At 42.5% G+C, this 27641-nt stretch overlaps 1 protein-coding gene across 1 annotated transcript in view; it reads right to left on the minus strand.

Moving 5' to 3' along the window:
* GPC2 (glypican 2) overlaps positions 1-24732 on the minus strand; it is a 61586-nt gene extending 36854 nt beyond the window's left edge. The window contains exons 1-3 of the mRNA XM_082255956.1: positions 24598-24732; positions 11458-11628; positions 9505-9663 (exon numbers count right to left, since the gene is read on the minus strand). Of these exons, the coding sequence (XP_082112082.1) occupies positions 9505-9663; positions 11458-11611 (313 nt within the window). The 5' untranslated portion in view covers positions 11612-11628; positions 24598-24732. The remainder of the gene's footprint in view (positions 1-9504; positions 9664-11457; positions 11629-24597) is intronic.
* Between the last annotated feature and the right edge of the window lie 2909 nt (positions 24733-27641).

Raw genomic sequence — 27641 nt, forward strand, 5'->3', positions numbered from 1 at the left:
AAATGTGCCTCTTTTTAAGAAGTGGGACTGCCGTAAGGCTCATGCTCCTTGGGTCTTTATTGCTTCACATAGAGAGCAAGGGTCTGTCTATACTGCATGCTGCCAGAGGACAGGCTTTTCTATTCCTGATGTGACTGTTTTGAAAAGTAAATTAACTGTAGGACCTTGCACACCTTTTTTTTTGATACACCTGGAATATACACTGCTCAAAAAAATTAAAGGAACACTTTGAAAACACATCAGATCTCAATGGGGAAAAATATCATGCTGGAAAACTATACGGATATGGACTGGGTAATGTGTTAGGATCTATACTGGTATGGACTGGGTAATGTGTTAGGAATAAAAGGATGCCACATCGTTTGATGGAAATGAAAATGATCAACCTACAGAGGGCTGAATTCAAAGACAACTCAAAAGTAAAAAAAATGATGCAGCAGGCTAGTCCATTTTGCTGAAATTTCATTGCAGCAATTCAAAATGGTCCTCGGTAGTTTGTATGGCCCCCCACGTGCTTGTATGCATGCCTGACAACATCGAGGCGTGCTCCTAATGAGACGACGGATGGTGTCCCAGATCTGGACCAGGGCATCACTGAGCTCCTGAACAGACTGAGGTGCAACCTGGCGGCGTTGTATGGACCAAAACATAATGTCCCATAGGTGTTCTATTGGATTTAGGTCAAGCAAGTGTGGGGGCTGTTCAATGGTATCAATTCCTTTATCCTCCGGGAACTGGCTGCATACTCTCACCACATGGAGACGGGCATTGTCGGGCACCAGGAGGAACCCAGGACCCACTGCACCAGCGTAGGATCTGGCGATGGGTCCAAGGATTTCATCCCGATACCTATTGGCAGTCAGGGTGCCATTTTCTGGCCTGTAGAGGTCTGTGGGTCCCTCCATGGATATGCCACCCCAGAACTTTGCTGACCCAACCCACGTCATGCTGAAAGATGTTACAGGCAGCATAACGTTCACCACGGCTTCTCCAGACCCTTTCATGTCTGTCCCATGTGCTGGGGGTGAACCTGCTCTCATCTGTGAAAAGCACACGGTGCCAGTGGCGGACCTGCCAATTCTGGTGTTCAATGGCAAATGCCAATCGAGCGCCACGGCCCTGGGCAGTGAGCACAGGGCCCACTAGAGAACCTAAGGTCACCTTCATGAAGTTTGTTTCTGATTGTTTGGTCAGAGACATTCACACCAGTGGCCTGCTGGAGGTCATTTTTTAGGGCTCTGGCAGTGCTCACCCTGTTCCTTCATGCCCACATAAGCAGATACCAGGCCTGCTGATGGGTTAAGGACCTTCTACAGCCCTGTCTTGCTCACCTAGAGTAACTGCCTGTCTCCTAGAATCTCCTCTATGCGTTTGAGACTGTGCTGGGAGAGCAAACCTTCTGGCAATGGCACGTATTCATGTGCCATCCTCGAGGAGTTGGTCTGCCTGTGCAACCTCTATAGGGTCCAGGTATCGCCTCATGCTACCGGTAGTGACACTCACCCTAACCAAATGCAAAACTAGTGAAAAACAGTCAGAAAAGATGTGTAGGTGAAAAAGAGTCAGTGGCCTCAACCTGTAATACCATTCCTGTTTTGGAGGTTGTCTCATTGTTGCCCATTTAGTGCACCTGTTATTAATTTCATGAACACCAAAGCAGCTGAAACTAACAACCCCCTCTGCCACTTAACTAACCACATCAATATCCCAGCTGAAACTAATTAACAACCCCCTCTGCTACTTAACTAACCACATCAATATCCCAGCTGAAACTAATTAACAATCCCCTCTGCTACTTAACTGACCAGATCAATATCCCAGGAGCAGTGTAATTAGCTGGTATGAACTGAAAGTTCAGTCGAATTTTAAACCACTTAAGCCCCGGAAGATTTTACCCCCTTCCTGACCAGGGCCTATTTTGCGATTCGGCACTGCGTGACTTTAACGGACAATTGCGCGGTCGTGCGACGCTGTACCCAAATGAATTTGACTTCCTTTTTTTCCCACAAACAGAGCTCTCTTTTGGTGGTATTTGATCACCTGTGCGATTTTTTGATCATGCGCTATAAACAAAAAAAGAGCGACAATTTTGCAAAAATAACAATATTTTTCACATTTTTTTATATGAAATTCCCCCCCCCCCCAAAAAAAAATGTAAAAATCCAAATTTTTTAACATTCTAGGCCAATTTTTTTTTTTTTACCATGTTTGGTAAAAAAAAAAAAGAAAAATCGCAAAAAGCGTATTTTGATTGGTTTGCGCAAAAGTTATTGCGTTTACTAACTAAGGGAAAGATTTTTGGCATTTTTATTGTTTTTTTTTTTAACGAGTAATGGCGGCGATCTGCGATTTTTTTTGCGGGACTGCGACATTGCGGCAGACAGATCGGACCCTTGACTGACATTTTTGACACTTTTGGGGGTACCAGTGACATTACTACAGTAATCAGTGCTTTTCATATGCACTGTTACTGTAAAAATTACACTGGCAGTGAAGGGGTTAACTTTATTTAAGAGGGAGGGGTTAAGTGTGTCCCTAGGGTCGTGATTCTAACTGTGATTGGATGTGGCTGTGTGTGTAACAGCAGAGATCTACGGTCCTACATAGCAGGACCGTATGATCTGTGCTGTTACACAGGGGAGAATGACAGGCGGCTTTGTTTACACTAGCCGCCTGCCTTTCTCCCGCTGTACCGGAGGATCGCGAGTGAGCGGCGGACATCGGGTCCGCCGCTCACTTGCGCGGGGGGGAGGTCCGTGAGCGAGCGGGAGCGCGCCTCCGGCGGCGCACGCTTGCTCCCTAGAGCCTCACAGGCTAGTGACGTACCCATACGTCACTTTGCCTGTGAGGGGCTGACTGCCGCCATATATAGTCGGCAGTCGGCAAGTGGTTAAGGGCGGTTTTCTTGGACACTGTACAAGTGACAATCAACGGCTGTTCACCTACTGCTGCATTCACCTGGTGCACATGCTTCCTATTGTAAACACAAAAAAACGTGACTGTGGCATGCTAGGCAGAAGCCATTGAATATCACTTGAGCAATAGCAATGAAGGATTCACTAAGTGCATTTCCCAGTGAATCCTTCATAAAGAGACCCCTATATATCACACCAAATAGGGGGACAACTGAGGAAGATCAGAGACAGAGGAATCCAGGCTCTAATACAGGGACTAGGATAGAGACTGAGATTAAGCATCATTGAATTTTCACAATTGGATTTGCTAATTAAACTCTGTACTGAGCCAAAGCAAAATAAATACCAAACCTTTATTCCAACCAAGCCTCTTCTGGATATTGAAGTATCATTGATTTTTATTAAAAGCTGGAATTTAATCTGTTCATATTGCGTCTTGTTTACTTCCCTTCCCACTTCATCATCAGAATAAGTCATTTCACTACAAGAGAGGAGCTTGTGCAAGATTAAATGGAGTAATGGAATTCAGCATTAAGGGATCTAAAACATTCGTTGTGCAAATGTCTTAACTACTTCCATGCCTGGTACTTTCACCCCCTACCTGCCCAGGCCAATCTTCAGCTTTCAGCGCTGTCACACTTTTAATGACAATTGCGTCATGCAACACTACCCAAATAAAGTTCTTATCATTTTTTTTCACACAAATAGAGCTTTATTTTGGTGGTATTTAATCACTGCTGGGATTTTTTATTTTTTTTGCTTAACCACTTAAGCCCCGGAAGATTTTACCCCCTTCCTGACCAGGGGGTTTTTTTGCGATTTTTTACTGAGTGACTTTAACGGACAATTGCGCGATTGTGCGACGCTGTACCTAAACTAATTTGACGTCCTTTTTTTCCCCACAAACAGAGCTTTCTTTTGGTGGTATTTGATCACCTGTGCGATTTTTGGATCGTGCGCTATAAACAAAAAAAGAGCTTAAATTTTGCAAAAATAACAATATTTTTCACATTTTTTTATATGAAATTCCCCCCAAAAAAATGTAAAGGTGATTAATGTTTGGTAAATGTTTGGTAAAAATGTTTGGTTAAAAAAAAAAAAATCGCAAAAAGCGTATTTTGATTGGTTTGCGCAAAAGTTATCGTGTTTACTAACAGATTTTTGTCATTTTTGGTGGGTTTTTTTTTTTAACGAGTAATGGCGGCGATCTGCGATTTTTTTTGCGGGACTGCGACATTGCGGCGGACAGATCGGACCCTTGACTGACATTTTTGACACTTTTGGGGGTACCAGTGACATTACTACAGTAATCAGTGCTATACATATGCACTGTTACTGTAAAAATGACACTGGCTGGGAAGGGGTTAACTGTATTGGAGAGCGAGGGGTTAAGTGTGTCCTAGGGGCGTGCTTCTAACTGTGATTGGACATGGCTACTACTGTAAAAACAGAGATCAACGGTCCTACATAGTAGAACCGTCTGATCTCCATTTTTACACAGGGGAGAATGACAGGTGGCTTGTTTCCATAAGCCACCCGCCTTTCTCCCTCTCTACCGACGATCGTAGTGTGACCGGCGGACATCGGGTCCGCCGGTCACACGCACGGACTCCTTAGTGAACGAGCCGGGGTGGGCGCGCGCTCCCCCGCTATTGGCTCACAAGCCGGTGACAGGCTAGTGACGTATATATACGTCACTTTGCCTGGCCGGGGCTGACCGCCGCAATATATGTACTTGCGGCGGTCGGCAAGCGGTTAAAAAAAAACATTTTGAAAAAAAAAAAGGTTTTCTTAGTTTCTCTCAGTAAATTTTGTAAATAAGTAATTTTTTCTCCTTCACTGATGTGGGCTGATGAGGTGGCACTGATGGGCACTGATAGGCTGCACTGATGGGCGCTGATGAGGTGGCACTGATGAGGCTGTACTGTTATCAGTGCCCTGATTCACTGTACAGGTCTCCCATGCAAGAAGATGCCACTGATCAGCTCTTCTTTCCTCACACTGACAGAGTGTGAAATCGAGGAGAGCCGATAAACGGCACATCCTTGTTTAGATGTGACCGGTTGTGACTGGACACAGCCGATCACATCGGTAAAGAGCCCCGGCATCAGCTCTTTTTTTAGATCGGGGTCACGCATTGTCTTTGGCGCGACCACTGTGCCGCTCTGCGTGCCCCCGTTGGTGCGTGAGAGTGGCGAATTTGGGGCGCTGTCATATGACGTCGTCCCAGAAGGAGAGCCGCATCGATCTGTCGTCATTTTACTATACGGGGGATGGGAAGTAGTTAAAGTGGTAGTAAAGTTAGCAAAAAAAAGCCCCCCCCCCCATGCAGGTTTAAGACTTACCTTTAGAATGGATCCCTTCAGCACTGACAGGGATTGTAACTTCAACCAGTCTTCTTCCTGATTCCCATACTCAAGCCGTCTGATTGGCCGAGCTGGGATGACGTCTGTGGCAAACCCAGCCACTGGATATTGTCCTTCGTGTATGCATTATGTTTATTGCATGTGTATACCTTTAAGAACCAAGTGTTTGTAGTGTGGTTTGTGTGGAGAGAGTGAGAACTCTTTCACTTGGGACTATCATATGTCTGAGCAGTGTCCCTCAGGAGATGAGTGGGGTGGGGGTTTGTTATTGTTAAATACCTGCCTTCTATTGTCCTATTGTTTCTGTCTGGCAGAGTAAGGTTATTATGGGATGTTCAGCTTTGTGTGTGGAATGTCTCGAAGAGGGAGGGGTTTTGGCAGAGTGTAGATCCCTTGTGTTTTCAATAAACAAGGCATTCTAGTGTTTGACTTCCAAGCTATGTGTCGTCTGGTTATTGGAGGGTTGGGAATATTATACGCTACCAGGATTATTGTATGCGGTGTCTGACTACCAGTGGAGATATCGTGGATCATACTGCTACTCCGCTACAACGTCAATCCCGCACGCAGGAGCCCTAGGCATGGCACAGAGCTCTGAAGGAACAGCACGGGTATGTGGCATCACTGACTGGCTTTCACTGGAATATTTACGAAGGGGTGCATATTTAGGGGGTATTCATTTTACCTACAGGTAAGCTTTATTATAAGCTTACCTGTAAGTACAAATGGCACAAAAGAGTTTACTACCACTTTAACTATTTGCACGGGCACCAGAAACATTTGCTGTTTTGTTTGTATTATGGTTTTCTCCTCTAATCATGAGCTACATTGAGTGGCCAAAATGCATTTTTGTATGGAGGTAGTTCAGGAAAATACCACAATATGGCCACTAGATGAAGCTGACGATCATAGGAGATAATCATATGACAAGCAATAAGGCAAACATGGGTGGTGGCTAAGACATCCACAGAGCAAATGTTTTATACATAGACCCAGGGCTTTATTTCTCAGAGAATAGGTACAAGTACGCCCCCTTTCTGAGTCACCCCTTGTCCCTCCCCCCTACCCACCTCTGAGCACAGTATATTGGTTCCGCCCCTTACCCACCTCTGAGCACCATCCCTTGGTTCCGCCCCCTACCCACCTCTGAGCACAGTATCTTGGTTCCGCCCCTTACCCACCTCTGAGCACCATCCCTTGGTTCCAACTCATACCCACCTCCCAGTACCACCCCCTTTAGAGAATACAGAACCAAGTATCATATTGTGGTACTAAATAATGTGTATGAAATTTGTTAACAACAAGAAAAGCAGTAAAATAGATCTCCTGCAGCCAGCAGCAATAGACCCCCAATCAACAATAGACCCCCAGCAACAATAGGTCCCCACCAGCAACGATAGATCTCCCAGCAGCCAGCATCACTAAACTCTGCAGCAGCAACAATAGACCCCTCCCTCAGCAGTAGATCTCTCCCAGCAATATGAACCCCCCTCCCCACAACAGTAGACCTCCCCAGCAACAGACCACCACAGAACAATAGACCCTCCCACAAAAAAACACCCCCCAGTAACAATAAATCCACCCAAGCAACACTAACCCCAATCTGTCCAACTATTTCCTACTCTGTCTGCCTTACATTTGTACAGGCTCCTTCTCTTGACTGAAATTGCTTACTCTGATTTCACTGCGCACTGTGAGCTTACCACAGTATTCATTAGAAGCGGCAGCAAGCCAGATAGAGCCCGCCTCATTTCATTGCTGATGGACATCCAGCATTATCTAGCCCTTTGCTCTCCAGTCTGCCTGTCCCTGGCTCGCCCACCCCTTTCACTCAATGCATTTTGATTCTTTCAACAATGGAGGCTCAGCATCGCATGCGGATGTTACCTAGGGTGGTCTGCAAAGCCAATTCAGCCTGCCTGTTCACTCCTTCAGACTGACACATCCACCCATCAAGGCATAGTAATGTTTGTATAACTCCTCCCAAAAGTCAGCCCAATGCTTACATCACGACTGAGGCAGAGTGCTGTGATGTTTTCCAAAAATGAAGTACAGCATCCTGAGCGGCCCCTCCCACTGGCCAAAATCTGCCAGTATTGCATAGAGAAACACATAGACCTATTGATGACATCATTGTTTCTAAAATAAGGTAAGTAACGAAATTGCAAAGGTTTTATTTTAAAATGCAATTAGCATACTGACTGGGCGGAGGAGGAACTAAGGAGAACAAAATATAAGAACATTAAACTTCAGATTTAAGCACTAGCATCCTATTTGTTTCATTTTCCAGCTTGTTAAATCAGCTTTCTTTCTTTTCACATTTTTTACTATGGCTGTGCACTAGTTAGGTGGGCCTTGGTGCCAAGAGGCCGCATATTTGTGTACCAATTTGCAGACACAGCTGTGCTAATAGAGTGTGCCCTGTATGCCTAACAGAAATAGCCTCTTGCGATCAGGAGCTTTCCAATCATGTGACAACCGTGACAGCCAATCACGGCGGTCACATGATCATAAACCCAGTCCCGCCTCCCAGCATCTGAAATCCCTCTAAGGGCCGGGAGTAGGGTTGTCACCTCATCCCTTTAAACCGAGACACATAATAATTACACAGGTTCTGTGGCTGATTAAGGTGGTAATTAAACTTACTTAGTGCCTTATGTGCATTATATTAGCCTCAGAACCTGTGTAATTAATATGTGTCCTGGTTTAAAGGGATGAGGTGGCAACCCTAGCTGGGAGGCGCCAGCACAAAGGGGTTAACAACCAACAGAAACCACAGGCAAAAAACACATTTATTACCACGTTCCAGTGCAGTTCCATGCAGAAAAAATGCAGCATGTTCTACTTTTGTTGACTGCACTGGTGTGAACTATGCCATTGAAATACATTTTAACTACTGTCCACACATTTTTGATACAGATTAAATACGCACAAGACTGCAAATGGTGTGAACCAGCCCTGAGGCAAAGACTTGGACTAAGTATGGTGATCCAGATTTGTCCTGTGATTTGGGGCTGCAATGTCGCATGACAAGTTGTACTCCATGATTTCCAATGAGTACCATTCATATCTGTGCGACTTCAAGTTGCAACAACTTTAACCACTTAAGCCCCGGAAGATTTTACCCCCTTCCTGACCAGGGGGTTTTTTGCGATTTGTTTACTGCGTAACTTTAACGGACAATTGCGCGGTCATGCGGCGCTGTACCTAAACGAATTTGACGTCCTTTTTTTCCCACAAACAGAGCTTTCTTTTGGTGGTATTTGATCACCTGTGCGATTTTTACTTTTTGCGCTATAAACAAAAAAAGAGCGTAAATTTTGCAAAAATAACAATATTTTTCACATTTTTTATATGAAATTCCCCCCAAAAAAATGTAAAAATCAAAATTTTTTAACATTTTTGGCCAATTTGTTTTCTGCTACATATGTTTGGTAAAAAAAAAAATCGCAAAAAGCGTATTTTGATTGGGTTGCGCAAAAGTTCATGCATTTACTAAGGGAAAGATTTCTGTCATTTTTGGTGTTTTTTTTTTTAACGCGTAATGGCGGCGATCTGCGATTTTTTTTGCGGTACTGCGACATTGCGGCGGACAGATCGGACCCTTGACTGACATTTTTGACGCTTTTTACTGTGAATGGACATGGCTACTGGTGTAGGAACAGTGATCAACGGTCCTACATAGTAGAACCGTATGATCTCCATTCCTACACAGGGGAGAATGACAGGCGGCTTGTTTACATCAGCTGCCTGCCTTTCTCCCTTCACGGAGGACGATCGCTAGTGACCGGCGGACATCGGGTCCGCCGGTCACACGTACTGACTTCCCAGTGAACGAGCCGGGGCGGGCGCGCGCTCGCCCGCTCTTGGCTCACAAGGAAGTGACAGGCTAGTGACGTATATATACGTCACTTTGCCTGGCCGGGGCTGACCACCGCCGTATATAGTCGTGGGGCGGTCGGCAACCGGTTAAAGTAGTCCCTGCACTACTTTGGTCCAACCTTGATGCGTTTTGAGGTCCATATACATAGGCATTGCTTCAAATCCAGTCAAAATTAAATTGCTGTAAAATTGCAGCAAAATCGCATGACTTTTAGGTTGCACAAGTGTGAAAGGAACCTAAATTGAAACTTTGACCAAGAATGTACTACAATTGTAGTTCCACAATTTTCTTTAAGGTAATGCTTCTGAACAAAATAACTAACATCACAGTGCACACTCACCCTGGAATCTTCTTCTCGCCCCAGTTAATACCCCCATTGGGTAACTGACACTTTCATTCACGATACGAGCCAGATCTCTCACACTCTCCTCGCTCAGTCTCTGCTCCGTCTCACTTGGGCAACACGTGTACTCCTGGGGGCATATTCTCAGGTGCTCTCCTACAAAAAAATCCAAATATATATATTTACCATGGCAATACAATAAAATTACCAACCAGATAAATGTAATTTACAATTTTTGAAAGAACAAACAAATGCATAATTACAGGCATAAGCCAAAGCATCCAATTGGATTAATTAATCTGAAAGATGGAAAAAGGGTTGGTTGCCATGGCATGGACAACTGTTCCAATTTTAGTCCGGTCCTCTTTGCAGCTGCCTATGTAAATCAGGTCCATCTGTGCTAGTGTGGATCAATACCAGTTAAAAGTCAACTCCACACAAAAACATTCTGGGTGGGCACTGCAAGGATGAATCACTCACCAGATGTCATGGTTGAAAATAGAGAAAAAAATGACAGTGTAGACAAGAACCTGAAAATGAAGTAAACTCTGCATGGCCATAGTCCAAAGGCCTCACCTCTCACACCTTGCTGCTTACATCTTTATTATGTTTGGTATTTCTGACTATGAGAAGCATGGGACTTCCTAGCCTTGCTACCACAATGCAGACTCAGGGCTGCCAACTGTGAGCAGGTCCTGGGCAAACTCTGACCAACTTGCAATTTACACACAGCCTTTTTAAATGAATGAACAGGATGAAGGGGGGAACAAGTGAAAGGAAAGTATAAGAAACACAGGGAGAGAGGTGGGCTAAAGCCCCATACACACGTCCCGAATGTCGGCCGAACGATCGGCCGTCTTTTGTCAGGTGCTGTCCTGTCGGCTGAAAACTGCAAAAGACTGCACACAATTTTGTCGGCCAACAACAGCCGACGGCAGAAGTGATGTCATGTGATGTTTAACTTTCCGTGTGTTTTTTCTTTTCTGAGCATGCCCAGTCTTGCTAATTGGCTGTTTGTCGGCCGAAATCTGTACTGACTGGCGAACAATCGGCCGTTCTGGTGTTGGCCAACAAAAATTTTAATGCCTGCACAACAGATTCTGTTCGGCCTAAAAGTCGCTGTCGGTTGTCGGAAGCATCATACTAACAAGCTGACAATCGGCCGATCGTTCGGCGGCCGAATATTTACGGCCGACAATCGCTACGTGTGTACGGGGCTTTATACAAGCAAAGAGTGGGTATTTAAAAAACAAACCTAGATGGCTGAAGCATCAATCCCATGCTGCAGCTGTCCCCACACCGACTCTACACTGAGAACTGAGCGTTCAAAGCCCTCTGATCACTCAGTTCTCAGGTCTGCTCTGAGCACAGAATGATGACTGTCAGTGCTTTGCCCTTCCACCACTCTCTGGAGCACTGGGTTGTGGCATCTGGGCAGATTCCAACATTTATGTCAGGATCTCTGCAGAGCCTGGACGGACTCTGTGATGTCAGCCAACAGTGGACCTTAGCATGCTGTCTGCTGAATCTGGGTCACAGGAGTGCACTCCTATGACAACAACTAAGTGCACTCCTATGACCCACAGGGGATGTATGGCCAAAAGAGTTTTTCACTTTGTGTTGGCACTCCCATTGAACTTTTTGTACACAGATTTCAAACTTTGGATCCCCCACCTATGGGTACCCTGTTTGTGCAGAGAACAGCCACACCAGGGACATTGCAACCTATGTGAATTTGATTCACTTTAACTCTTTGATAAGTTAAATCCAGCACCTCATTCACACACATAGCATTAAAATTTGAGAGGGCATTAAGTCTTCCCAAATTTACCCAAAGCTAGGGGAAAAGGTTTTGGCTGGAGTTTCCCCCTAAAAGTGTCGGCCATGCAGATCCACCAAACAGGCCTGGAAAGGATAACATTTAGCAGCACATATACCATGTAGACGTACCAGATATTGGTGTTCTGACACCAGGGATGCCTCCCAGACCTCTCTCCCTCAGCTCTCGGGCAGCATCTGCACAGTTACGGATTTCACTGACAGCTGAACTGCTTCCTTCCTGAACGGCCATCAGGAGAAGAACAAACCAGGGGCCACACATCATGGCCAGGACACGGAGATCTGGAGATACAACAAAATAACACAAAGAAGCATCAGTGTAGGAAGATAGGGAACAGCAGTCAGTGCACAAAAAGCCTTCTACTGACATGGTGGCTCAGTGGTTGGCACTGTGGCTAGGAAAACTATTTAATGATCATCAGGAACCAACTCTGCAGGTGTGGGTTTCTACCCAAACAAAAAACATGCTACTAGGAAGTTTAGCTTCCCCAAAAATTAATGCTGATGTGTGAATACTTGCTTGACCATAGTCAGGGCCAGCTTTCCTTTGGTGGAGCCTGTAGACATACAGGGGTTGATTTACTAAAGGCTAATAGACTGTGCACTTTGCAAAGTTAAGTTGCTCCAGAGCTTAGTAAATGAACAGATGCTCTGCTGCCTGCCATCATCCAATCACGTGCAAGCAAAAATGCTCTTTTTTTTTTCTTGCATGCGATTGGTTATTCTTTGAAAAGTGAAGCCTTAAATCATTTACTAAGCTCTGGAGCAAAGTGCATAGTCTATTTGCCTTTAGAAAATCAACCCCACAGTCCTCGGCACACAAGGCAACACCCCTTTGCTAGAATTTCCTACATTTTCTTGTTTTCCTGGCTCTAGCCTGTCTTAGAATATTGTGCCAATGTGCACATAAGCTTAAATTAGATGACTGTATTTCCAGTATGTGGCTAATACAGATATATTCCACCACTTCCGCTTATGGGCACAGGTCTACCATTCAAAAAGTTACATTTTAGATAAAAAAAATTAAAACGAACGACCAGGCAGGCTTTTTATTTTTGCAAAAGGAGATATATTGGGGCAGAGGCGTAACTAGAACCTTCAGGGCCCTGATGCAAAAAACCATGAAGGGCCCCCCAGACCCCTGGCCGGGGCCCTTACCTTCAAGCCCAGGGCTCTTCCCACTAATCCTGGGGCTCTTTACACTCGTTGCATGGCCTTTTATTACGGTCCCACAGCAGGATTGTTTCACAAGTTCTGCAGTGGGCCCCCTTCCTGCAATCTTGTGGGCCCCCTTCCTGCAATCTTGGGGCCTCCCCACAGTGGTGCAACACCAGGGTCCGGTCGCAAGTGTGACCTTTGCGATCCTGGAAGTTCACCCACTGGTTTGCTACCGGGCCCCCTGGAGCATGGGGCCCGGTAGCGATTGCAACCCCTGCAACCCCTGTAGTTACGCCCCTGTATTGGGGTTGATTTGCTAAAACTGGAGAGTGCAAAATGTGGTGTAGCTGTGCATGGCAGCCAATCAGCTTATAGCCTCAGCTTATTCAGTTAAGCTTTGACAAAAAAAAAAAAAAGCTGGAAGCTGATTGGTTTCTGTGCAGAGCTCCACCAGATTTTGCACTCTGCAGTTTTAGCAAATCAACCTTGCAAAAAAATAATAAACAGTAATGGGATTCTTACCTACTTTTTCACAATCTTCTTGACAGTGAACACCAAGTTGTGCATACGCAGCTCAGTGTGCAACTTCAGCATTTGCTGGGATGAATGAATCCCAACACAACCGATCAGGATGATCTAATATTCTGAACCTAGTAGAAGACTGGGCAAAGATGTCAGCACCGCCAGGGCAGCTCATGGGGTTGCATTGCCAGTGGCGAGTGTAGAGTATAGTTCCATTTTAATGGCAAATTCCATCCAATGGATAAATGTTTTTTGTAAGCCCTTTGTGTGCAGAAGTGGCCATACATGGTGTGTTTAGCCAGCCTCCTGTGAAGTTTGGAGCGATGACATGGGTTCCGATGTTTGGAAGACCTCTCTGTTGTATGTGGAGATGTTCCAGCTTGTCAGAAAATCTTTTTGTAAAAGGACCAAGTATTCTATTTGTGCACTAAAGATGACTGACATATCTAAACTAGGGTTGCAACGTTACCAATATTGGTGCTGATACCAAGTATTTGCAGGACTACTCAAACTCATGCTCCGATACCCAAAACGGATACCTTTGCAGTGTGATTTGAGCCCATAGTAAATGAATGAGCTCAAATCGCACTGCAAAGAATTGCATGTGATTTGAACAGGACTGTGGTGTCATTCCTGTCTGAATCGCATGCAGTTTCCCGCACCACTCCTGTGTGATCCCAGGTTTGTTACAGTAAGCCTACAGGCAATATCTTTTGAGAAAGAGAGGCCCGGAGTAAAGGAGAGAAGAGACATGGACCGGCATGGAGGGCCGGCATGATAGGGGTTAAAGGGGTTTGGGAAAAGGAGGAGTTTTCAGCCCAGTACGATAGAAAATATAAGTGGTGGGACTTTTAATCAGTGTTTTGGACAGGAAGGGTGGAGCTACAGGGAGAGGTCAAGCTAGGTGCCTCAGGAAGTCTTCAGTCAGAGGAAAGCTGCATTGGAGAATATTTCCAACCCTCCCTCCCATTTTCTTGTTTTTTCTGATTTTAGGTTGTGCGGTCAACCGCCCTTGTTTGTGTTTTAACAGAGGCTTTCTTCTTTTGGGGTGGTTCTTTGTCATGGCAGCAAGCGGGGTACAAGGTCCTGGTAGGTTAGTATGGTGCAAACCTATACTTGGTAGGGACCCGTCTGAGGTACGGCTCCCAAATGGTGCAAATTTATACTTGGTAGGGACCCGTCTGAGGTACGGCTCCCTGATGGTGCAAACTTATACTTGGTAGGGACCCGTCTGAGGTACGGCTCCCAGATGGTGCAAACTTATACTTGGTAGGGACCCATCTGAGGTACGGCTCCTTGATGGTGCAAACTTATACTTGGTAGGGACCCGTCTGAGGTACGGCTCCCAGATAGTGCAAACTTATACTTGGTAGGGACCCGTCTGAGGTACGGCTCCCTGATGGTGCAAACTTATACTTGGTAGGGACCCGTCTGAGATACGGCTCCCAGATAGTGCAAACTTATACTTGGTAGGGACCTGTCTGAGGTACGGCTCCCAGATGGTGCAAACTTATACTTGGTAGGGACCTGTCTGAGGTACGGCTCCCAGATGGTGCAAACTTATACTTGGTAGGGACCTGTCTGAGGTACGGCTCCCAGATGGTGCAAACTTATACTTGGTAGGGACCCGTCTGAGGTACGGCTCCTTGATGGTGCAAATTTATACTTGGTAGGGACCCGTCTGAGGTACGGCTCCCTGATGGTGCAAACTTATAAATGGTAGGGACCCGTCTGAGGTACGGCTCCCAGATGGTGCAAACCATACTTGGTAGGAACCCGTCTGAGGTACGGCTCCCAGATAGTGCAAACTTATACTTGGTAGGGACCCGTCTGAGGTACGGCTCCCAGATGGTGCAAACTTATACTTGGTAGGGACCCGTCTGAGGTATGGCTCCCAGTAGTTGGTATGTTGGTACGTGCGACTGGTTGTCTCCGAGCCGGTGCTGTGGCGGCTGGAGGCCTAATTAAGTCGGATGCAGGTACCTCCTTCTTTGATGCCTACCGGGACCTTGAGGCTCCAGTAAAAAACTGGGTTTAATGTGTTATTTACCTGTTATGTATACAGTTTGTTAATAAAAGGCTGCTATGGCCATTTAACTCCAACCTGTGGTCACGTGGTTATTTATAATGGAGGAGGAGAGTGATGGTCAGAGCAGAATGGAGACAAATCATCTTTAATCCCCTAGTCAAGGCATTTTTGTTGAAATGCATCAAGACCACGCCGCTGACAGCCTTATTTATGTATTCTTGATGTGTGCATATCCCTGGGATGTCTTTAAGTGTACTTGCTTTATTTTAATTAATACATTTTTAGCAGTATTACACTATATTTGCTCCTTTTTGGTTCATTCCCTAAACACCGGTTGAATTGGAGCCTTTACTATGTATATATTCGCTACTGGTCCACATTGGAACATCCGAGGGCATCACATCTGTTTGGACAACCCACCATACACCATATGAGCTCCTTTGACCCACGTACTATATGGTATTTTGGGTCCTACCCTTCTGGTGAGCGCATAGATTATTCCCTGTTGGTGTTGGGATTTGACACGCACTGTGACCACCTACTGCACTTTGGATAATTTTCTTTCCCCATTTTCACTTGGGACTAATAACTATGTTGGATTTTCATTTCATTTCCACTTGGGACTGATTATTATATCAGATTTTCACTTTATTATATATGATCACACATATATATTGTTTTATTTAGCGCTGCAATTTATATATTGTTTACATTTTGGTCAACTTTTTTGTCAGTTGGTTTGTGCAAGCAGCTTATTTCCACGGCTAGCGCAGTATTTTATTTGTTTTTATGCTCCTGCACTGTCACCCTTTCACATGCAGAGACTGCAAGCAGCCATGTTGACAAAAATTGCGCATGGCATTGTTCAATTTTAGGCCCCATGCACACTGTACCTAAAAAAAAAAACTAAAAAAATAACACCACTCTTAGAGGTGTTTGATGTTTAATTTTTTTGTCAGCCTTTAAACTTACCTCTAAGCCTTTAAGCCTATGTGTCCATACACACATAGGAGTTTGCAGGTGTATTAGAAGAGGAGTGTTCAGAGGCTGACAAAAAAAAACATCACTTGTTTAGTGCCGGTTCACATTAGTGCGATCACAGAGATCGCATGTAATTCGGAGCGCACTGCTCCTAAATTACATGCGATCTCTGTGCGGTGCAAATTTCAGCCATACAGTTTGTATGGCTGAATTCGCACTGCAATTGCATTAAACACGCACATGACTCTTTTTTTATCTGCAGCAGAATCGGGTGGCATGGTGGTTCACACTAGTGCGATCCGATTCTGTGCGAACTTTCAGATCGAACTGCGAACTCAACTGGGGTTGTCGGTAACTATTAATTGACACCCCCTGCGTATTGCATATGGCAGTGTGAACTGCCAGGGATGCGGATGCGATGCGGGAACAGGCTGCATATTCGCAGTGTTCCCGCATCTCAGAAGTGTGAACTGGGACTCAGAAGAGGAGCTTTTGAATAGAAAAACCACTGAAGATGCCTAGACGCATGTAAACACACTTAAACACATCTAAACGCACCTAAACGCTAGTGCTTGAGTGTTCATTGATTCCAATGGCCAGAATAAAGTTATTATTCTGACAAATGAAATCAATGAATGACCAAACAATTGATGCACCTAAATGTGCATAATTACCTGTGCAAAACGTGGAGCTTTTTTTTTAAGCTGTCTTTTTTCTGCCAGGAGCAAAGGTGTCCAGGGAAGAAAAAAAAAAGAAAAACAGCGCTGTGTTAGTTCATTTTATCATTTTTTTTGTTAAAAGGTGAACATATATGTATACTTAACTTAACTTAACTTAACTTATACTTAAGTATATCATAGAAGAGACAAAGGTTAACAAAATATATGGTATATAATATATATATAAATATATATATACACATACGTACACACACATACATACACATACATACATACATACATATATATATATATATATATATATATATATATATATATATATATATATATATATATATATATATATATATATATATACATTGTGTGAATTGTACATTCATTTCAATCAAAAAACAGCCGTGACCAGACATCTACTGGTATATCTGAGTAAAAGACATAAAAATACATTGTACACCGGACAGTTCTATAAATAGGAAAAGCACAGACAGGCAATTATAGTATAAAAGTACAAAATGTACAAAACTGAACTGAGACAAGCCATGCACAGACCCTGACAGACCTTAGACAATACATACAAGATTACAAATGTAGACAATACTGTCAGTGATACATGCACAGATAATGTATGTAATGATACATACACAAACATAACACATAATACATACAGACATTATATGTCTCTCTATACAGAGCATTTATGCAGTGATACAGACAGATACTAATAAACGTAGTGATACATACAGACATACACAGATTATAGTAAATGCAGTGATACTTACAGACATACATAGATAGCTAATAGTGAATGCCATGACACATACAGACAGACATACATAGATAATAGTGAACGCAGTCATACATACAGACATGGATAATAGTGAACGCAGTGATACTTACAGACATACATAGAGAAAGGGGAACGCAGGGATACATACAGACATGTATAGAGAATGGTGAACGCGGTGATACATACAGACATATATAGATATTGTGAACGCGATGCTACATACAGACATGTATAGAGAATGGTGAACGCAGTGATAAATACAGACATGTATAGAGAATGGTGAACGCAGTGATACATACAGACATATATAGAGAATAATGAACGCAGTGATACATACAGACATATATAGAGAATAATGAACGCAGTGATACACATACAGACATATAGATAATAATGAATGCAGTGATACATACAGACATATATAGAGAATGGTGAACGCAGTGATAAATACAGACATATACAGATAATGGTGAATGCAGAGATACATACAGACATATATAAAGAATGGTGAATGCAGTGATACATACAGACATATATAGAGAATGGTGAACGGTGAACGCAGGGATACATACAGACATATATAGATAATGGTGAACGCGATGCTACATACAGACATGTATAGAGAATGGTGAATGCGGTGATACATACAGACATATATAGAGAATGGTGAATGCGGTGATACATACAGACATATATAGAGAATGGTGAATGCGGTGATACATACAGACATGTATAGAGAATGGTGAATGCGGTGATACATACAGACATGTATAGAGAATGGTGAACGCGATGCTACATACAGACATGTATAGAGAATGGTGAATGCGGTGATACATACAGACATATATAGATAATGGTGAATGCGGTGATACATACAGACATATATAGATATTGTGAACGCGATGCTACATACAGACATGTATAGAGAATGGTGAACGCAGTGATACATACAGACATGTATAGAGAATGGTGAACGCAGTGATAAATACAGACATGTATAGAGAATGGTGAACGCAGTGATACATACAGACATATATAGAGAATAATGAACGCAGTGATACACATACAGACATATAGATAATAATGAACGCAGAGATACATACACACATATATAGATGATAATGAACGCAGTGATACACATACAGACATATAGATAATAATGAATGCAGTGATACATACAGACATATATAGAGAATGGTGAACGCAGTGATACATACAGACATATATAGAGAATGGTGAATGCAGAGATACATACAGACATATATAAAGAATGGTGAATGCAGTGATACATACAGACATATATAGAGAATGGTGAACGGTGAACGCAGGGATACATACAGACATATATAGATAATGGTGAACGCGATGCTACATACAGACATGTATAGAGAATGGTGAATGCGGTGATACATACAGACATATATAGAGAATGGTGAATGCGGTGATACATACAGACATGTATAGAGAATGGTGAATGCGGTGATACATACAGACATGTATAGAGAATGGTGAATGCGGTGATACATACAGACATGTATAGAGAATGGTGAACGCAGTGATACATACAGACATATATAGAGAATGGTGAACGCGATGCTACATACAGACATGTATAGAGAATGGTGAATGCGGTGATACATACAGACATATATAGATAATGGTGAATGCGGTGATACATACAGACATATATAGATATTGTGAACGTGATGCTACATACAGACATGTATAGAGAATGGTGAACGCAGTGATACATACAGACATGTATAGAGAATGGTGAACGCAGTGATACATACAGACATGTATAGAGAATGGTGAACGCGATGCTACATACAGACATGTATAGAGAATGGTGAATGCGGTGATACATACAGACATATATAGAGAATGGTGAACGGTGAACGCAGTGATACATACAGACATATATAGAGAATGGTGAACGCAGTGATACATACAGTCATATATAAAGAATGGTGAACGCAGTGATAAATACAGACATATATAGAGAATGGTGAACGCAGTGATAAATACAGACATATATAGAGAATGGTGAACGCAGTGATACATACAGACATATATAGATAATGGTGAATGCAGAGATACATACAGACATATAAAAAGAATGGTGAATGCAGTGATACATACAGACATATATAGAGAATGGTGAACGGTGAACGCAGGGATACATACAGACATATATAGATAATGGTGAATGCGATGCTACATACAGACATGTATAGAGAATGGTGAATGCGGTGATACATACAGACATATATAGATATTGTGAACGTGATGCTACATACAGACATGTATAGAGAATGGTGAACGCAGTGATACATACAGACATATATAGATAATGGTGAACGCAGTGATACATACAGACATGTATAGAGAATGGTGAACGCAGTGATACATACAGACATATATAGAGAATAATGAACGCAGTGATACACATACAGACATATAGATAATAATGAACGCAGACATACATACAGACATATATAGATAATAATGAACGCAGACATACATACAGACATATATAGAGAATGGTGAACGCAGTGATACATACAGACATATATAGATAATGGTGAATGCAGAGATACATACAGACATATAAAAAGAATGGTGAATGCAGTGATACATACAGACATATATAGAGAATGGTGAATGCAGTGATACATACAGACATATATAGATAATAGTGAACGCAGTGATACATACAGACATATATAGAGAATGGTGAACGCAGTGATACATACAGACATATATAGAGAATGGTGAATGCGGTGATACATACAGACATGTATAGAGAATGGTGAATGCGGTGATACATACAGACATATATAGAGAATGGTGAATGCGGTGATACATACAGACATTTATAGAGAATGGTGAATGCGGTGATACATACAGACATGTATAGAGAATGGTGAACGCAGTGATACATACAGACATATATAGAGAATGGTGAATGCGGTGATACATACAGACATATATAGAGAATGGTGAATGCGGTGATACATACAGACATATATAGAGAATGGTGAATGCGGTGATACATACAGACATGTATAGAGAATGGTGAATGCGGTGATACATACAGACATGTATAGAGAATGGTGAACGCGATGCTACATACAGACATGTATAGAGAATGGTGAATGCGGTGATACATACAGACATATATAGATAATGGTGAATGCGGTGATACATACAGACATATATAGATATTGTGAACGCGATGCTACATACAGACATGTATAGAGAATGGTGAACGCAGTGATACATACAGACATGTATAGAGAATGGTGAACGCAGTGATAAATACAGACATGTATAGAGAATGGTGAACGCAGTGATACATACAGACATATATAGAGAATAATGAACGCAGTGATACACATACAGACATATAGATAATAATGAACGCAGAGATACATACACACATATATAGATGATAATGAACGCAGTGATACACATACAGACATATAGATAATAATGAATGCAGTGATACATACAGACATATATAGAGAATGGTGAACGCAGTGATACATACAGACATATATAGAGAATGGTGAATGCAGAGATACATACAGACATATATAAAGAATGGTGAATGCAGTGATACATACAGACATATATAGAGAATGGTGAACGGTGAACACAGGGATACATACAGACATATATAGATAATGGTGAACGCGATGCTACATACAGACATGTATAGAGAATGGTGAATGTGGTGATACATACAGACATATATAGAGAATGGTGAATGCGGTGATACATACAGACATGTATAGAGAATGGTGAATGCGGTGATACATACAGACATGTATAGAGAATGGTGAATGCGGTGATACATACAGACATGTATAGAGAATGGTGAACGCAGTGATACATACAGACATATATAGAGAATGGTGAACGCGATGCTACATACAGACATGTATAGAGAATGGTGAATGCGGTGATACATACAGACATATATAGATAATGGTGAATGCGGTGATACATACAGACATATATAGATATTGTGAACGTGATGCTACATACAGACATGTATAGAGAATGGTGAACGCAGTGATACATACAGACATGTATAGAGAATGGTGAACGCAGTGATACATACAGACATGTATAGAGAATGGTGAACGCGATGCTACATACAGACATGTATAGAGAATGGTGAATGCGGTGATACATACAGACATATATAGAGAATGGTGAACGGTGAACGCAGTGATACATACAGACATATATAGAGAATGGTGAACGCAGTGATACATACAGTCATATATAAAGAATGGTGAACGCAGTGATAAATACAGACATATATAGAGAATGGTGAACGCAGTGATAAATACAGACATATATAGAGAATGGTGAACGCAGTGATACATACAGACATATATAGATAATGGTGAATGCAGAGATACATACAGACATATAAAAAGAATGGTGAATGCAGTGATACATACAGACATATATAGAGAATGGTGAACGGTGAACGCAGGGATACATACAGACATATATAGATAATGGTGAATGCGATGCTACATACAGACATGTATAGAGAATGGTGAATGCGGTGATACATACAGACATATATAGAGAATGGTGAACGGTGAACGCAGTGATACATACAGACATGTATAGAGAATGGTGAATGCGGTGATACATACAGACATATATAGATATTGTGAACGCGATGCTACATACAGACATGTATAGAGAATGGTGAACGCAGTGATAAATACAGACATGTATAGAGAATGGTGAACGCAGTGATACATACAGACATATATAGAGAATAATGAACGCAGTGATACATACAGACATATATAGAGAATAATGAACGCAGTGATACACATACAGACATATAGATAATAATGAATGCAGTGATACATACAGACATATATAGAGAATGGTGAACGCAGTGATAAATACAGACATATACAGATAATGGTGAATGCAGAGATACATACAGACATATATAAAGAATGGTGAATGCAGTGATACATACAGACATATATAGAGAATGGTGAACGGTGAACGCAGGGATACATACAGACATATATAGAGAATGGTGAACGCAGTGATACATACAGACATATATAGATAATGGTGAATGCAGAGATACATACAGACATATAAAAAGAATGGTGAATGCAGTGATACATACAGACATATATAGAGAATGGTGAACGGTGAACGCAGGGATACATACAGACATATATAGATAATGGTGAATGCGATGCTACATACAGACATGTATAGAGAATGGTGAATGCGGTGATACATACAGACATATATAGAGAATGGTGAACGCAGTGATACATACAGACATGTATAGAGAATGGTGAATGCGGTGATACATACAGACATATATAGATATTGTGAACGTGATGCTACATACAGACATGTATAGAGAATGGTGAACGCAGTGATACATACAGACATATATAGATAATGGTGAACGCAGTGATACATACAGACATGTATAGAGAATGGTGAACGCAGTGATACATACAGACATATATAGAGAATAATGAACGCAGTGATACACATACAGACATATAGATAATAATGAACGCAGACATACATACAGACATATATAGATAATAATGAACGCAGACATACATACAGACATATATAGAGAATGGTGAACGCAGTGATACATACAGACATATATAGATAATGGTGAATGCAGAGATACATACAGACATATAAAAAGAATGGTGAATGCAGTGATACATACAGACATATATAGAGAATGGTGAATGCAGTGATACATACAGACATATATAGATAATAGTGAACGCAGTGATACATACAGACATATATAGAGAATGGTGAACGCAGTGATACATACAGACATATATAGAGAATGGTGAATGCGGTGATACATACAGACATGTATAGAGAATGGTGAATGCGGTGATACATACAGACATATATAGAGAATGGTGAATGCGGTGATACATACAGACATTTATAGAGAATGGTGAATGCGGTGATACATACAGACATGTATAGAGAATGGTGAACGCAGTGATACATACAGACATATATAGAGAATGGTGAATGCGGTGATACATACAGACATATATAGAGAATGGTGAACGCAGTGATACATACAGACATATATAGATAATGGTGAATGCAGAGATACATACAGACATATAAAAAGAATGGTGAATGCAGTGATACATACAGACATATATAGAGAATGGTGAACGGTGAACGCAGTGATACATACAGACATATATAGAGAATGGTGAACGCAGTGATACATACAGACATATATAGATAATGGTGAACGCGATGCTACATACAGACATATATAGAGAATGGTGAACGCGATGCTACATACAGACATATATAGAGAATGGTGAACGCGATGCTACATACAGACATATATAGAGAATGTTGAATGCGGTGATACATACAGACGTATATAGAGAATGGTGAACGCAGTGATACATACAGACATATATAGAGAATGTTGAATGCGGTGATACATACAGACATATATAGAGAATGGTGAATGCAGTGATACATACAGACATATATAGAGAATGGTGAACGCGATGCTACATACAGACATATATAGAGAATGGTGAACGCAGTGATACATACAAACGTATATAGAGAATGGTGAATGCGGTGATACATACAGACATATATAGAGAATGGTGAACATAGTCATACATACAGACATATATAGATAATAATGAACGCAGTGATACATACAGACATATATAGATAATAATGAACGCAGTGATACATACAGACATATATAGAGAATGGTGAATGCAGTGATACATACAGACATATATAGATAATAGTCATACATACAGACATATATAGATAATAGTCATACATACAGACATATATATATAGATAATGGTCATACATACAGACATATATAGATAATGGTCATACATACAGACATATATAGATAATGGTCATACATACAGACATATATAGATAATGGTCATACATACAGACATATATAGATAATAGTCATACATACAGACATATATAGATAATAGTCATACATACAGACATATATAGATAATAGTCATACATACAGAGGAGCAGCAGCTGGAGCAGAGCCGGCTCTGGATCAGCTGGAGGACAAAGAAGATGGGATGAGCAGCCCCCGGTCCTAGTGCCGCCGGCTCTGAGATGGTAATGCTAGCTTCATTGCTGGCAGGGCGTGTGCAGGGGAGAGAGAGAGAGAAGATATCCCACCCACATGTCAGAAAGAGAGATTATTCACCCTCCACGTATCTTCCTAAGACAAAGACAAGGAAAAAGAGTGAAAGAATAGACATAGGTCACATGCAATGTAACATGGTACATGGCAAATTTCTATGGAGGAGATAGGTTAGGTGAGAGAGAAAAAAAAAGAGAGGAATAAAAGGAAAGAAAGAAAGAAAGAAAGAAAGAAAGAAAGAAAGAAAGAAAGAAAGAAAGAAAGAAGGAAAGAAGAAAAGAAGGAAAGAAGAAAAGAAGGAAAGAAAGAAAGATTTAGTAGAGAGGTAGATATGAAATAGAAGGGATACATACATAATAGAATGAGGGAGAAACATATAAAACAGAGAGAGATAGAGAGCACAATAGATAGATAGATAGATAGATAGATAGATAGATAGATAGATAGATAGATAGATAGATAGATAGATAGATAGATAGATAGATAGATAGATAGATATACACCTCCTCCTCCCTCTCGGTGGTCCCATCTGTCATTCTTCCCCTGGGGGGGGGGGGGGGTTATGTGTGAATTGCAGTTTAAGTGACATTAGGGATGGCAGCAGGTGCCAGGCACACACTCCCCGCCAGTCCCAGCTGATTAATTACCTCTGACCTTCTGGGGCTCTTGTGCACTTGCAGCCTGACAACTCTGAATGGGAGCAGTCTCATGGTCAGAAGTCTCAGTGTCACACAGCGGTCTCAGTGTCAGAGGTCTCAGTGTCACCCAGTGGCACACAGCGATCTCAATGTCAGCGGTCTCAGTGTCACATAGAAGTCTCATTGTCAGAAGTGTCAGTCTCAGTGCCACCCAGCAGTATAAGTGTCAGCAGTCTCAATGTCAGAGGTCTCAGTGTCACCCAGCAATCTCAGAAGTGTCAGTGTCACACAGCGATCTCAGTAACCGAGGTCCCAGTGTCATACAGCAGTCTCATTGTCAGAAGTGACAGTGTCAGCAGTCTCAGTGTCACACGGCAGTCCCAGTGTCACATAGCAGTCTCAGCATTGAATAGCAGTTTCAGTGTCAGAAGTCTCAGTGTCACACAGCGATCTAAGTGTCAGAAGTCTCAGTGTCAGCTGTCTGTGTCAGAAGTCTCAGTGTCACACAGTGATCTCAGTGTCAGCTGTCTCAGTGTCAGCAGTCTCAGTGTCACACAGCAGTCTCAGTGTCACACAGTGATCTCAGTGTCAGCTGTCTCAGTGTCAGCAGTCTCAGTGTCACACAGCGATCTCAGTGTCAGAAGTCTCAGTGTCAGCTGTCTCAGTGTCACATACCAGTCTCAGTATCAAAGGTCCCAGTGTCACACAGCAATCTCAGTGTCAGAAGTCTCAGTGTCAGCTGTCTCAGTGTCACATAGCAGTCTCAGTGTAAGAGGTCCCAGTGTCACACAGCAATCTCAGTGTCAGAAGACTCAGTGTAAGCAGTCTCAGTGTCACATAGCAGTCTCAGTGTCAGAAGTGTCAGTGTCACACAGCAGTCTCAGTGTCAGAAGTCTCAGTGTCACACAGCAGTCTCAGTGTCAAAAGTCTCAATGTCCCACAGCAATCTCAATGTCACACAGCAGTCTCAATGTCACACAGCAGTCTCAGTGTCACACAGCAGTCTCAGAAGTCTCAGTGTCAGCAGTCTCAGTGTCACACAGCAGTCTCAGAAGTCTCAGTGTCAGCAGTCTCAGTGTCAGGAGTCTGAGACTGCTGTGTGACACTAAGACCTCTGACACAGAGACTGCTGTGTGACACTGAGACTTCTGAGACTGCTGTGTGACACTGAGAAGTCTCAGTGTCACACAGCAGTCTCTGTGTCAGAGGTCTTAGTGTCATCCAGCAGTATCAGTGTCAGAATTCTCAGCGTCACACAGCAATCTCAGTGTCAGAAGTGTCAGTGTCACACAGCAGTCTCAGTGTCAGAAGTTTCAGTGTCACACAGCAGTCTCAGTGTCAGAAGTGTCAGTGTCACACAGCAGTCTCAGTGTCAAAAGTCTCAATGTCCCACAGCAATCTCAATGTCACACAGCAGTCTCTGTGTCACACAGCAGTCTCAGAAGTGTCAGTGTCACACAGCAGTCTCAGTGTCAAACAGCAGTCTCAGAAGTCTCAGTGTCAGCAGTCTCAGTGTCAGAAGTCTCAGTGTCACACAGCAGTCTCAGAAGTCTCAGTGTCACACAGCAGTCTCAGTGTCAGAAGTCTCAGTGTCACACAGCAGTCTCAGTGTCACACAGCAGTCTCAGTGTCAGCAGTCTCAGTGTCACACAGCAGTCTCAGTGTCAGAAGTCTCAGTGTCACACAGCAGTCTCAGTGTCAGAAGTCTCAGTGTCACACAGCAGTCTCAGTGTCACACAGCAGTCTCAGTGTCAGCAGTCTCAGTGTCACACAGAAGTCTCAGTGTCAGAAGTCTCAGTGTCAGAAGTCTCAGTGTCACACAGCAGTCTCAGTGTCAGCAGTCTCAGTGTCACACAGCAGTCTCAGTGTCACGCAGCAGTCTCAGTGTCACACAGCAGTCTCAGTGTCACGCAGCAGTCTCATTGCCTTTGCAGAAAATTAGCAGTTTAATTGACAATCTACACTGGCCGTGTCTCATTGTGCTACTTTACAGTGGCCTGATGTGGGTCTGCCATTGTTACCAGTTACCTCTCCAGCCCATGTGAGCTGCGGCCCTGGGTGTGAGAACTGACACATTGACAACTCCGGCATCTTTGTTTGGTTGTTTTATTGTAGTTTTAGGGGATGGGAGAAGGGAATGAGTGGGATACTACTTTGGCTCGACTATGTACAATTCTGGGACTTTTATAGTAAAAATGCCCGTTAGCGCTGTCTTGATGCTAGCCAACGCTTACTGACGCTTTGAACACACTGTATCTCTGAAAGCTGTGCTGGAACT

This window comes from Pelophylax lessonae (genome assembly GCF_965119305.1).
Source record: "Pelophylax lessonae genome assembly, chromosome: 4".
Taxonomy (NCBI): domain Eukaryota; kingdom Metazoa; phylum Chordata; class Amphibia; order Anura; family Ranidae; genus Pelophylax; species Pelophylax lessonae.